Genomic DNA, 18,222 nt, shown 5'->3' with positions numbered 1-18,222 from the left:
GCCAGGGTGTTTGGTTGGTGCCGGAGTGCGTGTGTGCGTGTATGTGGACACATGTCTGTCCCAAGCCTTTTCTATCACAGTACATGGAAAAGCAGGGGTTCTAGTGCAATTTCCTATCTGTTTTATGCCAGAGGAAGGTTCAGCTCTGTTATTAGGTGGAGAACTTCTTATTTCTCTAGGATTCCCTATTGAGGCCACATTTCAAAAACTGTTTCCATTGTATTTAGAAACGACTTTTGTCTGGGACCTTGTCCTGAGGCTGGGTTTTCATCTGTGGTTTTTATCCATGGTTTTCATCCATCCAGATTCACGTATATATTTCAAAGTTAGGCTTCACTAGTGTCTTTAGGGGGTCCATTTGGACAATTGATGGAACTCAGAGGAAGTATTTGGTTGGGAATTGTGGAGTGAGTTACCTCTTAGAATGTTCGGTTTTCCTGTTCTGAGGTCGAGCTGGGAGCTCCCCCAGAGAATGGGGCCAGTTGTGCTGGGCAGGTGAGTGGAAGGGAGTGGATATTCCCACGGGGCTTCTCAGAGGCTGTGCCTGGGGCTTGGGCATTCTCTTCAGAGGAGAGACGAAGCAGGAAATAGGTCAGGGACTGCCCTCCTTGTGCAGACACCACAGCCAGCTCTCAGCTAACCAGAGCCTCTTCTTCGGCTCTTACAGTGCCACTGGCCCCTCATCAAAAGTTAACTTCCCAAGTCTCGGGGAGGCCAGCACCACAGAGTACAACCCATGCATAGGCCTTACTGCTTATGGAGCCAGCGCACCCCTCCTGGTCCCCTCTGGGAGGGCGAGACAGAATTGGCCTCTGGTCCCTCTGTTCGCAGGCATCCCTTTTGTCTCTCTGAGCTTGGGCACTTAGAATATTTTAGCTGGAAGGAAACTTAAAGATCAAGATTTCATTTTACAGATGTGAAAAGGGAGGCTCAGAGAAGTCCAGGGTCTTGGTCAGGGTCACATGTGAAGGTGGGACTCAAACCCAGGACCCCAGACACCTGGCCTGGCAGCTAAGTCCTGCAGCCTCTTTGGTTTCACGCTTTGTACCGTGGTTATTTCCATTTGTCGTTTCTATGGAGACAGACAGTGCTTGCCGGAAGGCTTGTCTAATTTATGGTACCACTCCACAAGTGTGAGGAGGGGCCGGGAGTCGGGGTAAATGGTAGTTGAAGTAAGTAAGACCACCCCTGCTCTCAGGGAGAGGGTGTGTGTGTGTGTGTGTGTGTGTGTGTGTGTGTGTGTGTGTGTGTGTGTGTGTGTGTGAGAGAGAGAGAGAGAGAGAGAGAGAGAGAGAGAGAGAGAGAGAGATACCTGAATGGACACACACCGGGCAAACTTTGTGGTGAGGATAGTGCCCCGGGAGGGGATGTGTGCATATGCATGAGGATGTTTGGTCGTCCCAGGGACCAGCGTGCGCAATATCTAGTAAGGGCCAGGGATGCTGTGCATGGAACAGTCGTGTCCAACCAAGAACCGCTTCACCCCAAATGCCAATAGCGCCCCCTGTAGAGGACACTGCAAGGGTTTGAGGAGATGGGAGAGACAAGTTCTAATTGGGAAGGTGAGAGATGGGGGTCTGTGGGCTCACTAGACCCCAGGCTTCAGGTTCGAAGGCGGCTGGGAGAGACTGAGGGTATGGTCAAGAGCCGTGTGTGTGTATGTGTGTGTGTTCTCCTGGGACTCAGTTCCACAGCCAAAAGCAGATGGTTCTTGAATTAACTATGGTTTGAGTTGAGTAAGCCCTGGCACCTTTTGCATAACCAGGAGAAGGTTTAGGAAGCTGGTGGTGGTGTCCCTGGCTAGTCCTGGTGGGAGAAGCAAATCTAAGGAGAAGGACCGGGTACCCTGGTCTCTCCCACGGTGACCTGTGGCCACGGCACGCGAAATCTGTCCCGGAGGCTGGACTTTGTCTCCCTCACCCCCGCTGAGGCCACAGTCCTTTGTTCACAACCTCAATCACCATTTTCACAGCAACTCACCGTAATGACCAAACAGGCCAAGGATTATGAAATCATTCCAGAGAAAGGAAGCCATGAAAAAGAAGAGCTGGGGAAACAAGTTTGTAGGGAAGTGCCTCTGAAAATGGAGTAGAGGGCAGGCAAAATTCTCGGGGGACTACAGAGCCATGACCTGTGATGGGGGCTTTCATTTCAGATACGTTGGGTATCAGCTGCGTCCCCCTCCCTTTCCTGTCTGGTCCACTCTGGTGTATGGTTTCAGTCTGTCGTTTAGCAAATGTATTCAGGCTACCACTTAAAAGAAAGCAGAGTTCCCGAGACTGTTTTTCCGTGGCTTGGAGAAAGGCAGTCTAGAGAGAGCTCCAAATTCAGAGACAGAGATTTTGTATTCGAATCCCTGCCCCTCTCTTACCAGCTCTGTGACCTTGAACAAGTCACTGATGGTCTCTGTGAATCATGATTTCCATTTCATTAACAGTGGGGGTAGACACAGTGCCCGCCTGGCTCACAGAGCCGCAGGGGCAAGTGAAATCATGTGCATGAAAATGCTTGGCAAACTGTGAAGTGCGGGGCAAATGGAAAGTCATGCTAATATTTTTCACTTTGTTATGATTAAAAAGGATTTAATTAGAGGAGGTAGATTTCCTAATACCTCCTGTAGCTTATTTTTGTTGTTATTATTTTTAATTGGAAACAAGGAGGTGTGCTAGTCGACGCAGATCTCTTTTATTTGGAAGCTGGTTATCTAGGTTTCCTTTCTGTCCATCTTCCCTTGCTTTGTCACCCTCCCTTTTAATTGCTTATTTATACTTTCCCCAGAAAACAAGTAAAAAATAAAAGAATAGGAAACGCATGTCAGTTCCTCTTACAGAGAGCAAATCTGGTGAAAAACTGGAAAGAGAAAGCAGTTGCTTCACTGGCCCCTACGCAGGATTGGCTATTTAGAGTCCTAATTCCTCTCACTGCCTGGTTGCGTCCTGTGGGTCCTCTGAGGTCCAGAGCTCTCCGGGTGGGTGTCTGTGTCACCGAGAGCATGCGGTTCCTGGCCAGCAACCTCAGGGTTAAGCTCCTGAGGGTACAGGGTTGGTTTCCTATCGTGACGTTTCCCCAGTGCGGACCCATTCCAAAGAGGCGATAAGGAGATGGGTCATGTCTACATCAGAAGCATCTTTTCCCTCCTTCTTTTATGGTCAGGACGCCCCTGCCTCCAACCCTCAGGCTTTCCCTGGCTGCCTGCTCTCCAGCGCCTGCTTCACAGGAAACAGGAGAAGGTCCAGTATTCCCTTGCAAACCTTGACCGCGGCTCACTCACCTTGCGAGTTACCTGGCCCAGGAACCTGCGTTCCACAGCTCCCTGCTTCCACCTCCCAGGTTGTCTGGTGCTCAGCCATGTGCTAGGGTCTCTCTTCCAGTGCCGACAAGACCCTGCCTCATTTCCCCGGTATCCTCATGCCTAGTGCCGTGCTGAGTAGGACACCTGTCCAGCGGTTCCTTCTTGGGTCAGTGACTGTCTGCTTTGGCTTCTCTCTGGAAACGGCGGGTACAAAGCCTTTGCTCCACGCGTGAGGTCTAGACCTCTCGTTGCATTCCGTGGGTAGGGAGAGCTTACGGAGGTAATTTTGCTACTTGTGTCGTTTTGGAATCAGGGAAAATCTGTGACCATTTATAAGATATGGAGAACTCCAAGAGGTTTTTTAAAAAAAGAACACTAAACTTTTGCCTTGTCTGTACTTAAGGCATTTGTTCAGGCCTCAGCTTGATTATGAGCTGAGTTGCCTGCTCTCAGTTCAGAAAAGTTAGCGAGGCCGGCTCTGGCCTGAATTAAGTGGCAGCTAGGCAGCTCTGGTGGCAGCAGCAGTTAACATCTTTCTGCCCTTGCTACTTTCCTTGCATCCATACGATCAACTAATATTTATCGGACACCTACTGTTTGTTGAGGACCCATTGTGAGATTGACACTATGCTTGACATCTATGTTTTGCTCTTATTTCTTTTAATCATCTTTCCAAGTTATTCAATTTGTCCCCATTTTATCGGTTCAGAAACTGAGGCTCAAAGAGGTTAATGAACTTGCCTAGGACTACAAAAAGCTAGCGAATGGCAAAGCTGGCTTCAAGCTCACATGTGCGCGTCTCCAGAGCTGTGCCGTCTGTACTGTACTCACTGCCCTGCTCGCCCACCCAGTGGATGTGACTCAGTTGGATTTCTGTGCCAGGGTTCTGCTGAAGTCGAGGCACCTGTGGGTTCCATGCACTGGCTCTCGGGAGAAGTAGGCAGCCTTGGCTGAGGTCCTGACCCCAAGGTGCTGGCCTGTTCAGCAGGCATACCCCTTGGCTTTGTGCTCTCTGACCAGGAGGGCAAGTACATTGTCACTTACCTGACCGTGTAGCTTCTCCCAGCACCTGGATGGGTTTATTTCTTTGTCTTTTGAAAAGGACAGTGACTACTGTCTCCCTGCCTTGTCCTCCTAGAATAACTTCCTCCCCTTTGAGCTTTGCATAAACCCCAGTCCTTGAGTTCATTAACCCTGAGAGGGACGGGAGCGGAAGTCTGCTTTTAAGGGGTGCGTAAGTTGTGTAAGAGAGAGGGGCGTTCCCCCTCTGCGCCCCCTCCCCGTCACCGGGTCTCCCAGGGAGCTGGTTACCCCCGCCTCCCATCTGTAAGTTCTAACCAGGAACCTGGCCCCTGGCCAAGGTGCCAGGCCAGCTGGGGCTGGGCCGCAGTGGACACTGCCCAGAGCCTCCTCCAAGATGTCCTTTTCCAGTTGGCCCGGGGGCTGCGCCTCTAGAGCCTCGGGGTTTTCAGAACAGAAAATCAGTGGCCTGGAAGGGACCCTGGAGACCCAACAGTTCAAACCCTCGTTTTAGGGAGGACGTGCCTTCAGCCTGGGTGGGGAAGGGTCTTGCCCGGCTCCCCCGGGTTAGAGCCGTGCCAGCGCCCCCATGGACCGCTCACGTGCTTTCCGTGGGGAGGCGGAGCCCGCTGGGCAGCTTTGCATATCACTCTCTTCATTCTGCATGCTCGAGAGAGACGCTGCTTGAGACCAGGGTCCTGTTGGCCCGAGGTCTGCGGTCGGAGCAGCCGGATGGAGCTCAGCTCAGCGTGGCCTTGGGCAGTGACTTCTCCATCCAGGGGCTCCATTTGCTCTTCCTGAAATGGGCTGTCACCTTGCTCACAGTGACGAAGGGCCCGCACGGTGCCTGGCACACAGTAGGTGCTCGTAAACCTTCGTTCCCGTTGCTGTTGCCACCTGTACTCATCCCTGTTCTGTGACCCCGGACGGCGTGCACACCTGAGGGAGCACACCTGGGCCGGGGCGGCGGGAGGAGGGGCACGTGTACTTTGAAGAGGCGCGTTCAGTGTGTTCCGTTGGGGGAAATGGCACACCCTGTTGTGTTTTGTGTTACTGACGCCATCGTCTGCGGAGCACTCCCGCGTGCCAGGCCCTTTGCCAGTTTACATGACCGGTCTCGGTGAACCCTCCCCACGCCCTTTCCAGACAGGATGGCCCTTGCCCTCCCTGGCAGATGGGGGAGCTGGGCTCTGAGATCTTCCACAAGGTTGCACAGCTCTTTACGGCGGGAGTGGTGTCGAGACTCTGGCCTCCTGTCACCGGCTCCGTCCTGCCTCTCTGGGGAGAGCGTGGTGATGATGCAGGTTCTGTCTCGGGAGGCCGAGGGGGCACCCGGAAGGGACGCGCGTACGTGCTCCACGAGCTCCCGTGCCTTGGCTCTGGCTTCTCACCTTTGCCAGCTGGGTCGCGCCCAGCTCCTAACCAGCCAACAGCTCCCAAGATGGAGATCTCAGGGGATGCCATTTGGGTCATTTATGACAGGTTTTGCTTTTCTTAAAATAAAAAGAGGACTGAGCCAGTGTGAGCAGCGCTGGGCTGTCTTTCATCTGTGTTGGTGAGAGCTTCAGCAGCATTTTCCAAAGTGTGGTGCCCAGCTCCTGGGGGGCCTGGCCTGAGCCTGGGGGCTGCCTGGCCGTGGTGAGTTATCTATTACTCATTCTGTTAGAAAAAAGTTCAAGCAGCACACATCAAAACCGCAGATTCACTGGGGTTATTCCTTAGAATGATGTACCTTTATTTAATCTGAACAACTGACTTCACTGAAAGTGAAGTATAAAGTAAACAATAGTACAGAGGGTCTAAGGTACTCTACGTGAAACGTGCAGTTATTAACGCGCCTTTCCAACCAATCAGATGCTTAAAACCCAAATCACCTTTGACTGTTCCCCATTTCGCTTCCCGCCCTCTTCACGATGTGTGTGTTGGGCGGACATCGTGAAGCTCGATGCACGACCGGCGCTGGCTTCTCTGCGGCTGCTGGCGTTCCGTCCCGCGTCACCTGGCCCTGCCCCGCCTGCCCCGTCTTCATCTCCTCTCCCCTCCTATGATTCTCTACTCCGCATAAGGGCTGTCTCCCAGATATTCTGCTGCGTCCCTGCTTGTAAATCTCTGATGCTCCCCATCCCTTGGAAAGCAACCAGTTCCTGGCCTGACGTTTGAGGCCTTCTGCAAGCTGGCTGGGGCCCCGGCTGCCCCGGTGAACGGCCCACGGGCCCCTATTCAATGCCGCTTCCGTCTCGACCCCACTCTGTCCTCCAGAACCCAGACCGAACTCTGCGGGTGCTGGGGAGAGGCTGCCCGCGTGCCTTTACTCAGGAGTGGTTTCGTTCTTTTCTTCCTGAAATATTTTCCAACTTACGGAAAAGTTGCGAGAGTAGTACAAGGAACTGCCCTACTTTGCCCAAATTCCTGAATTTTTGCCATTTTACCTCATGTGCTGTCCTCCCCTCTTTACAAGTGTACATATGGATGGAGACACACATATATACCATTATCATCACTCTTTTTCTGAATCATTTGAGAGCAGGTTGCAAACACGAAGGTGTCCCCATCCAAACCAACACTCCAGTGATCATTTCCCCAAGCAAGCCCCCTCTCCAGCACAACGCGATACAGCCATCCAGTTGGGAAATCAATATGATATGTCATGGCATCAGCCAGTCTTCAGAACCCATTCGGATTCATCCACACCGTCCCTTTTCCTACAGATCCAGGGTCCAGCCCAAAGGCACGTGTCACACTCAAGTGTGCCCGCAGACTCTCCTTCAGTCTGGAGGAACTCCTCCGTCTCTTGCTGTCTTTCATGACCTTTCAGAGTACAGCTCTTTCATTCTGGGACAATCCCTCAACCTGTGTCTCCTCGATCAGAGTCTAGCTGTCGTTTGGGGCAGGGATCCCACAGAAGTGACATAGGGTGAGGACCATCCCCCACCAGGGATGTAATCCTGGTCAACACCTGGCCACGTCGGTGCCCACCGGGTTTCTCCACCTTTAAGTCATCATTTCCCCCTTTGTAATCTATCAGTGTCTGGTGGGAAGGTACTCCAAGACCACACCACTGCCCTTTACTTCTTTAAACCTCCATCCACCTCCCTTAGTGTCCTTCGAAGGCTCCTGCCGGAATTCGCCACCTCTCTGATGGTTTTTAAATGGCGGATTTTCAGTTTTCATCGCTTCTTCTACATTTACCAGTTGACATTGTACTGTAAAGAGGAAATTTCCCTCCCTCCCATTTATGTATTTGTTCGTGTTTTTATATCTATATGGACTTGTGGATTATTACTTTACTCAGTGGATTTTAATGTTAACATCTGTATTTTTTTTTTTTTTGATGTCCAAATAGTCCCAGATGTGGCCAGTGGCAGCCTCTTTGAGTGGTTCTGATGTCCTTTTGACATGACCCCTTTCAGCAGACATAGCTGGGAAATAGGTGTGTGTAATGTGTACACACACACACACACACACACACCCCTCTTTGTCTATAGCTAGTGTTTATCTGATATGTCTGATTGCAGCCCAGCCCTGAGAGTTCTTTCAAGCCTCATCACCTTTGTATATTCTATGCAAGTCTTCCCTGACTGTGAGAACCTGCTCCCTTTATCCTTGATGTGGTTATTTTCCTGCTAATCTCCCAGTGCATAACAGTTTTCTTAAGACACCAGTCTCCTCCTCTGTGCCGTTGTGGCCCCGTCCCTCCTCCTGTACCCCTTCTTTCCTTGCCCTGTCCAAGGGAAGGGAAGCGAAGCCTAGTGGCTTTCCACCCAAACCATCAGGGAGAGAGGGAGGGAGAAGCATTTTTAATCTGGAAAGCCCTTTGCACATGTCTGTCTGTTGAAGCACTTGACTTGCTTCGTCCCCTCACAGGCCCTTCCCAGATCACCCTGGCCTGAAAGGAGCCCATTTTTCTGCAGCAGCTTGTTTTTCTATTACCAATTCACAATTTTCCTTGAGTTAGACTTTCAACTTTCCTTGCTCTCCATCAGCCTGTCAACCCTGAAGCGTGGGATCCCCATCTTTTAAAAACTACTTTATTGGGGCTTCCCTGGTGGTGCAGTGGTTGAGAGTCCGCCTGCCGATGCAGGGGACGCGGGTTCGTGCCCCGGTCTGGGAAGATCCCACGTGCTGCGGAGCGGCTGGGCCCGTGAGCCGTGGCCGCTGAGCCTGCGCATCCGGAGCCTGTGCTCCGCAACGGGAGAGACCACAACAGTGAGAGGCCCGCATACCGCAAAAAAAAACAAAACAAAACAAAACTACTTTATTGAGGTGTGATTGACATTTAAAAAGCTGTACATATTTAATGTATACAATTCGATGAGTTTGAGGATAAGTATACACCTGTGAAACCAGCACCACCATCAAGGCTATAAACATATCCATCACCTCCCAAAGTTTCCTCCCACCCCATTAGTATTACTATTACTGTTATTATTATTATTAATTTGATCCTGATTTAATTTATCTTGGTGCTGGCCACAGAGCTCTTGCTGTGCACAGGTCTTACGTGTAGAACTGAAGGTGTTGGCTTTTTAGACTAGAATGTGAATGTCTTCCTCTTTGAAGCAGAGCCCTCTCTGCCTCAGCCTCTGAAGGAAGGTGACTCATGGCCCTTTGGAGAAGCATTTGTTGATACAAGCTTCCCTCTCTGACATTCCAGTGGAAAATCAACCCTTTGCTGGCCTCACTAAATTTATAGTGGGTTGGCCCCAGCAGCTGGTAGCAGCAGCTGGTGGTTAAAATCTCAGACAGACTTTTTTCTTTTCCTCTCTGAAAAATATTTCAGTCACTCTAGTCCCAGCACCACAGAATTTGGAAGCCATTTATAGCCTCTTACAGCTGGTCTGAGAGGAATTCCCCTCTGTCCCCAGAAGTCGGCTCTCCCCTATCCTTAGCCATCTGGAGCATGACCAGATCCCTGCGAAGTAAGACAGAAAGATCCTGGGGCTGATGGTACAGCGTGAGTTTGACAGTTTTTTTCTTTTAACAATTTCACATGGTTCAATTTAATATGTGTGTATACACACATATATGTATATGTAAAAATTATTAAAATTATGTCATATGGGAGGTTTATAAACCTCCCATATGACATAATATGGGAGGTTTATCCAGCCTATTAACTCTTGATTTACACACTATTCTAGCACCCGTAGTCTGTAGTACATTAGAAGCAGAGAACTGGAAGGCATAAAGTAAAAAAGAGTCAGGTGAGTTGGCAGCAGACGTGCTGGCTCACAGCCTGCGAGGGAGGGACCAGACTGAGTTTGCAGAGTCCATGAGATCGTGCCGTCCAGGGCCTTCCCTTTTAAAGACAGAAAAGTTCAGCTCAGAGGAGGCACCTGGCTGAGATCCCAAGGTGGGGCTGGTCTAGAATCCAGCCCTCTTGACTCCGTGTACAATTGTTGTTTTAGTGCCATAGCATACCTCCTCCCTTATATCATAGTCGCTCAAGATGCTGATCATGTGTCATTGACAAAGTGTTTAGTTACACTCAGGATTCTCTGTTCAAAAAAAAACAGGGAAGTGTCTAACATGCTTTGAAAATTAATTCCATCCCAAAGAGTTAAAATTAAAATGCCATCCCGTAGAATATGCGAGCAGACACTGTTATCTAAAAAAGTTCTCCACCAGGACCTTATTTTCCCCACGGGTGCCTGTTGAGTGAGACATGGCTGGGTTTCTGTCCTGAGATGAGGCTGAGGAGCCTGGGTCCTCCCTGGGGGAACGTGTGAGCGTAAAAGGGGGGGAAAGACGGCGTGGCTCTGCCTGTCCCGTCTCTTGAAACTTTCACCGAGCTATGAATTGAAGTTGCTCCCTGGCACTCAAAATTTTCCTTAAAAATGCTTTTTCTTATTTCCTGTGCTTATAAAAGCAGTATGTGTTCAGAATAGAACTAGAAAATAGAGATAAATTCAACGAAGAAGAAAAAAACACTCATAACTTTACTACGGAAAGAATTACCATTAATAACCTTGGCGTTCATTCACTCTGTTGCTTGCTTCCTATGTGGGTGGTTTTTTTTTGTTTTTTGTTTTTTTTTTCGGTACGCGGGCCTCTCACTGTTGTGGCCTCTCCCGTTGCGGAGCACAGGGTCCGGACGCGCAGGCCCAGCAGCCATGGCTCACGGGCCCAGCCGCTCCACAGCAGGTGGGATCTTCCCGGACTGGGGCACGAACCCGCGTCCCCTGCATCGGCAGGCAGACTCTCAACTAGTGCGCCACCAGGGAAGCCCCTATGTGGGTGTTTTTACGTACATGCGTGTGTACACACATACACACCCATACGTATATATCGATACACACATACACATAAAATCTGGATCATGCTGCCAATAGTTTTTTAACCTATTTTCAGTTAATAATGGATCCTTTACCTCTGGATACATGGAGAGCTACCTTCCTTTTTTTATTTTTTCATTTATATTTTAATTATTTATTTTTTTACCTTCTTTTTAAAAATGGTTGCAAATGGGTCCGTTCTGCGGACATGCTTTCCCCTGATTAACTGTCCCTTAGTGTTGGACACTTTGGTTGTTTCCATTTGCTTTTGCTGTTGTGGTCACAGCTATGGTCAGCGTCTTTGCTCACGCCCTTAATCATCTCCTTAGAATAAATTCTTGGAAGTAGAATGGCTGTGTCAAAGAAAACAAAGTCTTTTACAGCTTTCCATGTGTGCTGCCAGAACTCCTGGGCCACATTTTTCCGCTCAGGTTTTATGACTTTAGAAAGTCGATATTGCCTATGGTGTAGGATTCTCCAAATTGTGATCCAGCAGAGACACCCAGAGTCCCTGCCGGCCTTCTCCTCCAGGCTCGCCCCTTCCTTCACTTCACGCTGTGCCCATTTCTCTCTGGCTCCTTGGGTGTGGTCATTACAGGGCTCCAGGGTCACGTTCTGGGGGACTTGGGATAGTGGGTGGGAACCATGGAGGAAAAAGGAAGCATCACCAGATCCATGGGAATAAATAGAAAGGTGTGGGCACAAAACGTGTGTGCTAGTCCAGTCATATTTAGAGCATGGTTTTGGGAAGTTCACCCTGGGCCTCCCTGCCTGTCATTCGTCTCAATGCCAAGGGCAGCACTTTGTGGCTCAGCATTTGATAGAGGCTTTGGGCTGATTCTTCAGCTTAGGATCAAGTCCCAGTCCCTCGACCTGGCCTGGTGATCTGGTTCCTGTCCACCTGTCCCCTTCCTGGTTGTCTTGATCTGCGTTCCAGCTACAGTGGCCTTTCTGCATTCCTCCAGAATGCCAGTCTCCTTCCTGATCTGGGGCTTTCAGATGTGTGGCTCCCTGTGCTGGGGGCACTCTTCTTTCCCTTACTCTTCAACCTTTGGGACATAGCCTAGTGGGGTGGTTAAGAACATGGCTTCTGGGGTCTGGCTTGGGTTTGTATCCTGGTTCTGCCTCTTACCAGCTGTGCAACCTTGGACAAATTCCTCAACTTCTCTGTGCCTTAGCTTCCTCATCTGTAAAATGGGAATAACGATAGCACCCACCTCACAGGGTTGTTGTGAGGATCACCATATGGTGATATCTGTAAGTGCTTAGATAATAGTTCCTGGCACACAGCAAGTGTCAGCAAACATTCGCTATCACTGAGCTGGTGACTGGCCTCAGCTTACAATTTTACGAAGACATTTTTCCTGACCCCCACTCCCAGCTGGGACCTCCTAGTTCATGCTTTCTTAGCCATTTGTACCTTTCCTTCTTAGCAGTTACAACAGTTATTACTGGATAAATAAGCATTTTTATTTATTTATTTTTTTGCGGTACGCGGGCCTCTCACTGTTGTGGCCTCTCCCGTTACGGAGCACAGGCTCCGGACGTGCAGGCTCAGCGGCCACGGCTCACGGGCCCAGCCGCTCCGCGGCATGTGGGATCCTCCCGGACCGGGGCACGAACCCGCGTCCCCTGCATCGGCAGGCGGACTCCCAACCACCGTGCCACCAGGGAAGCCCAAATAAGCATTTTTAAAAAATGTTTGACTGTTTCCTGAGACTGTAAGCTCCATGAGGGCAGGGACCACCTCTTTCCTGCTCACCACATAGAGTTGTTATTCAATCAATATCTGCTCAAAGAATGAAGATAACTGTCTCGTTACTGACTGCTCCAGAGCTGAGTTCATCAGAAGGAAGAACTCTTGACCCTCCCCGATAAACTGAGACATAACTGATCATGAAAGGAGTTTCCCAGCAGAGTAAGCAAATGTGTGTGACCAGAGACGGTGTCTGGTGACCTGTGTCCCTCCGAACTTTCAAATCCAGCCTGCTCTTGGAGGTTGTCAAAAGCTGACTTTCCCAGTGGTTGAAGGACTGGTGTAGTTTTTAATTTCCATCTCACTGTAGATCAAAACTTTTGAAAATATAATTAAATGAATTACTAGGGAATGAAAGAAAACTCAAGGCCAGGGTTTCTTGACCTCGGCACTACTGACATTTGGGGCCATAGAATTCTTTGTTGTGGGTCTGTCCTGTGCACTGTAGGAGGTTTAGCAGCACCCCTGGCCTCGACCCACTAGATGCCAGTAGCACCCGCCCCCTCCAGCGGTGACAACCAAAAATGTTGATATTGCCAAGTGTCCCCAGGGGGCAAAAATCACCCCTGCTTGAGAACCACACATCAGGACCTACAAAACACAAGCCCTGACTTACGGTATGAGAGTCAACAGACAAAGTGACTCTGTCGTGTTGCTCTAAAGGTTTCTAAACCCTTACCCCAGGTGTCTGTGCTGCCTCATCGTGGAGCGGTAACCAGCCCCTCCTGGACCAGCCCCCTCCGCGGGCTACACCTGGAGCAACACAGGCCCCTTCCTCTTTGAAAAGGGAAACTGAGGCCCTGCTTAGGGCCCAGATAAAAATGTGCTGTTGAAACATATTTAAGGCATTCAGGAACATTTCTGAGCCTTGGTTTTTTTCCTTCCTTCAGTTCACCTGTAGTGGATGATGTCATCCAACCAGCTGCCCTTGAAGACCTGGAAAACCCTCTCTTAGCTGCCTTCTCCCCCCACGGTGACGTCAGCGGCTGGGTGTCCAGGGACTTGACAGCCCAGAGGTATGGTGGCGGTGGTGCCCACGGCGGATGGCGGGACCCCCGGGCCGGGTCCCTGAGGCTGCCTCCTGCCCTCCGTCCCATCTTCCGTCCCGCAGTTCCCCCCCAGACCCAACACACACACAGGCGTGTTCACTCTCCTGCACAGGGCTGGGCCTCAGGAATTACCTGAGGGGGCACCAGCAAGCCCCCCGTGCTCTGTGTAAAACAGAGGTCCTCCAGGAGCGATATCGTGCTCTTTATACGCTTCCAGGGAAGGACTTAGCCGTCTCTGGCTTCCCGGGACACGCGCTGGGTCAGCCACTTGTTTTCTCTGTCTTTGGGGAAGGGAAGAGGCATCAGCACACGGGGAAGGGGACCAGGTCCCGCGCCTTGCTCAGCAGACCGGCCTGGGGGGCGGGGGCGGGGCTTTCTCCTGCCTCGTGTCCGCACGTGCCCCTCCCCCTGCCCTGCGTGCCCCGAGCCCCGCACCCACCGCTGCTCTGCGTGTGCGGCGAGTACGTCGGGCTTTGCCCCGGACTCAGAGGGTGCGGATTTGACCCGTGGTTTATTTAAAGCAGGCTTACTCACAGCCAGCCTCGGGACTCGGCTCATACGCCTGTATACACACACACACACACACACAAGCTCTCTCTCTGCATACGTCTATATGTCTCTCTCTATATTTATATAACACATACACACACAAGCTCTCTCTCTACACACATCTATATGTGTCTATATATAACATATACACACACACACACAGTCTCTCTACACACGTTTATATGTGTCTCTATATTTATATAACATGTACACACACACACACACAAAATCTCTCTGCACACGTCTATATGTCTCTATATAACATACACACACAATCTCTCTGCACACCTCTATATATGTCTCTATATTTATATAATAGACACAATCTCTCTCTCTGCACACGTCTATATGTCTCTCTCTATATATTTATATAACACACACACACAAGCTCTCTCTGCACATGTCTATATATGTCTGTCTCTATATTTATATAATATACACACACACACAAGCTCTCTCTCTACAGACGTCTATATGTGTCTCTATATAACATATATACACACACACATATACACAGTCTCCTTCTCTACACACGTTTATATGTGTCTCTATATTTATATAGCATATGTACACACACACACAATCTCTCTCTCTGCACAGGTCTATATGTCTCTCTATATATTTATATAACATACACACACACCCACACACAGACAAGCTCTCTCTCTACACACATCTATATGTGTCTCTATATTTGTATAACATACGTACATACACACACACAATCTCTCTCTACACACGTCTATATGTCTCTCTATATATTTATATAACATATGTACATAACACACACACACGCGCAATCTCTCTCTCTACCCACGTCTATATATGTCTGTATATTTATATAACATATACACACACAGTCTCTTTCTCTACACACATCTATATGTGTCTCTCTATATATTTATATAACATACACACACACCACACACACACATTTTAATTGTTGTATTAGTAAAACAGCTGCTTTTTGCCAGATGGTGCATGGCACTGGGGAACCATAGTGAACGGGACAGACACTGGGTCCCTTCTCCCCAGGCTGACAGGAGCCTCCCTCTGACCTCCCGCAGCCACCCCTCTCCCCCTGTGTCACTGCCCTTTACAGATCCCTATGAGTTACCTGTCTCGAATGCCCTCTTTTCGCGGGGAGGAACTGGATCGGCTGCGACCTCTGGAATCAGAGCACCCAGCCTGGCCCGGGCTGGTCCTTGGGGAAAGGCAGTAGACTTGAACTGGGTTAGAGGGAAGAGGGAGGGAGCCTCCTTGTCTGCCTGCTTGGGGGCCAGTGTGCGCTAACCACCCCCGAAGTCGGCTCTCTTGGGGGACAGGCGGTCCATTCCTGCCCAGTCCCCGCTGTCCTGCTGGGACAGCGTCGAGAGGCCTCTTCATAAACTGGGAGGAGATTTGCCTGGTAGAGGAGAAGTGTGAGGGCAGGGCTGACACAGCAGGAAGCTCCAGGCCAGAAACAGATGCCCTAAGGCAGCTACACGTTGACCTCGAATTCCGGGTGTTTCTGTTACAGGTGGGAGTCAATCATAGTTCTTTCTTATGTATGAGTTTAACTTCTTAAAAGAGGCATCCTAGCTGGGGGACAAGGCCCTCAGCACACAAGGAGCGCGCAGAAGCTTCCAGGGCGAAGTCGGGCCTTCCTTTCCGTCCTTGTGCTTGGCATTCCCCATTCCCCCCACGCCACGGGGTCCCGCCTACATCACTGGCTTCTCAAGTCCGAGAAAGACATGAGTAAAGAAGTTGTGTCACCTGTGACCATGAGCAAGCGTGATCACAGGATGCAGGAAGGGACCGGTGGCTGAGTACTGAGAGCTTGGCCAGCTCTCTGGCTTAATTTTCCAGTGGAAAGACTCAGTACATCTCTATGCCGCCTGAGCAATTTTGGTGCCTTGCCGGTATGATCGGATGTTTGTCCGGAGTTGTATTGTCCTATTTTTACTGGAAATTGGTGGGAAGGAGGTAGTTCTGGTAGGAGCAGAGATTGGTCTGGCTTTGGTTACCTACTCTGTCTACAAAATACGGTCGATCTGAGTTATTTGCAGATTCCATGTTTGTGAGTTTGCTTCCTCGCTGAGATTTATTTGTAACCCCAAGATTGATACTCGTGGCTCTTTCATGGTCATTTGTGAACACATGCAGAGCAGCAAAAAATTTGAGTCACCTGCCGAGCGTGCTCCCTGCTGAAGTGGAGCAAGGCGACCTCTGGCTTCTTGCCACAGCTCTCGTATTACGAAAAGTGTCATTTCACAGTATATTTAGTGCCATGCGTTTTGTGGTTTTGTGCATTTTGTTGATGATTTTGCTGTTTAAAATAGCCCCCAAGCACAGTGCTGAAGTGCTGTCCAGTGTTTCAAAGTGCAAGAAGGCTGTGATGTGTCTGATGTAGAAAATACTTGTGTTAGATAAGCTTCGTTTTGGTGTGAGTTAATAGTGCTGTCTACTGTAAATTCAGTGTTAAGGAATCAATTATATATTAAATAAGATGTTTTTAAATAGAAACTCACATAAAGCAAGGTTATGTTTTTTTTTTTTTTTTTTTTTTTTTTTTTTTGTGGTACGCGGGCCTCTCACCGTTGTGGCCTCTCCCGTTGCGGAGCACAGGCTCCGGACGCGCAGGCTCAGCGGCCACGGCTCACGGGCCCAGCCGCTCCGCGGCATGCGGGATCCTCCCGGACCGGAGCACGAACCCGTGTCCCCTGCATCGGCAGGCGGACTCTCAACCACTGCGCCACCAGGGAAGCCCCAAGGTTATGTTTTGATTGGTTGACAAAAATATTGGGACCAGTGGCTTGCAGGAACCTAACCCTAGATTTCCTCTAGGAGCAATGGTTTAGTGTCTGCTAATTCAGTGTCCACGGTGACTTTATAGAACATAGTTATTGTGAATAAAGAGAACCAACTGTACTTAACCTTGCTGCTCTGTGGGAGCGACTAAGAAGGGCATTCTGGGTATGTGGTGGTGGCTTTTTTGACCTCAGAAATGACCCTGCCTCCCCACCCCATCTGTCTCAGTCTGTTCCTGCTGCTATAACAAAATACCACAGGCTGGGTGGCTTATACGCAGCAGAAATGATTGCTCACGGCTCTGGAGGCTGGAAGTCCAGGATCAGGGTGCCAGCATGGTCGAGTGAAGGCCCTCTCCATGGTTGCAGACTTCTCCCTGTGCTCTTACGTGGTGGAAAGGGCTGGGGAGCTCTGCAGGGTCTCTTTTATAAAGTCATTAATCCCATCATGAGGGCTCCAGCCTCATGATCTAATCAGCTGCTAAAGGCCCCACCTCCTAATACCATCGCCTTGGGCACTGGAACTTCCACATAGGAATTTGGGGGGACACAAACGTTCAGATCATAGCATCACCCAAGGATCCCCCCCCTCCACTTCCTGTTCAGACCAGGGACAGGAGAGTCAGGGGGAGAGGTGAGGAGAGACGGGGAAGGAACAAACGTGGGCAGAGGGCAGCCTGCAACATCCTCCCGAGGTTTGCTGCCCCGCAGAAGCAGGGTTGGTGCCTTAAATTAAAAAAATAATTCAAATTAAAATAAAAATATGTTAACAAATTATTCAAACAAGAAAAGTGGGGCTGGAGCATTTTCTTTAAAGCCACCAGAGAGAAAGCAGAGCAGGACTCTCTCCCTCCTTTCTGCCGCTACTAATTCTTTGGTGCTGATCCTTCCCTTTCAACTCTTCTTTCTGAACAAGAACAAAGAGAGAAGCCACCCCCGTCCCTGCAGCAATTCTCAAATAAAATGAAAGGGATTTTGACGCTCCCCTTCTCTCCAGTTAAAGCCACCGGACGACATCAAACTTGCTCCCTCCTCAGGGAACAGCCCCTGAACCCCCTGTAAATGGTTGAGCTTCCCTTTGGCTTTTGGCATCCCCAGATGGCTCAGAAAGCCGAGCCCAGACCCTCTAGAACATTCTACAAATGACTAGATTGCCCATGGCCACTTGTACTCCCCTCTGTTCAATATTTTCTATTTTTTCTATAAAGCAACAGAATTGTTTTTCACTTGGAACCTTCCAGCTCTACTACCGTTTGTTAAAGAGAGTACAACGGAGCACCCTGCTTGCATCTGGGAACCTTCGGTGCTTTTCCTGGAGTCAGGAATCCAGGCAGAGGGGTCTCTTTAGACCTTGAGGACTCCCGTGGACACAGCAGGAAAACTACTCACCTGACTCACGTCCATGGGGTCCAAACGTTGGCATGCCTCAAAATAACCCACTTCCAGCCCGGATTGCTGCCCCATCCCCAGAGTGTCTGATTCAGGAGGTCTG

The 18,222-nt window shown here is 49.9% G+C and overlaps 1 protein-coding gene across 44 annotated transcripts in view; it reads left to right on the top strand.

Annotated features, from left to right (window-relative positions):
* The window catches only part of TACC2 (transforming acidic coiled-coil containing protein 2), a 211,973-nt gene that overhangs the window by 94,473 nt on the left and 99,278 nt on the right, over positions 1-18,222 (top strand). For 38 of the 44 annotated variants that reach the window (XM_067024456.1, XM_067024434.1, XM_067024460.1 and 35 more), the window contains one exon: positions 13,234-13,359. The exons of the other annotated variants lie outside the window; for them this stretch is intronic. In XM_067024456.1, coding sequence (XP_066880557.1) covers positions 13,234-13,359 — 126 coding nt within the window. The remainder of the gene's footprint in view (positions 1-13,233; positions 13,360-18,222) is intronic. 44 annotated transcript variants of the gene reach the window in all.

This window comes from Kogia breviceps, chromosome 2, assembly GCF_026419965.1.
Source record: "Kogia breviceps isolate mKogBre1 chromosome 2, mKogBre1 haplotype 1, whole genome shotgun sequence".
NCBI classification, from domain to species: Eukaryota; Metazoa; Chordata; class Mammalia; order Artiodactyla; family Physeteridae; genus Kogia; species Kogia breviceps.
Note: the sequence above shows the minus strand (reverse complement) of the source record. Positions and strands in the feature narration are given on the sequence as shown.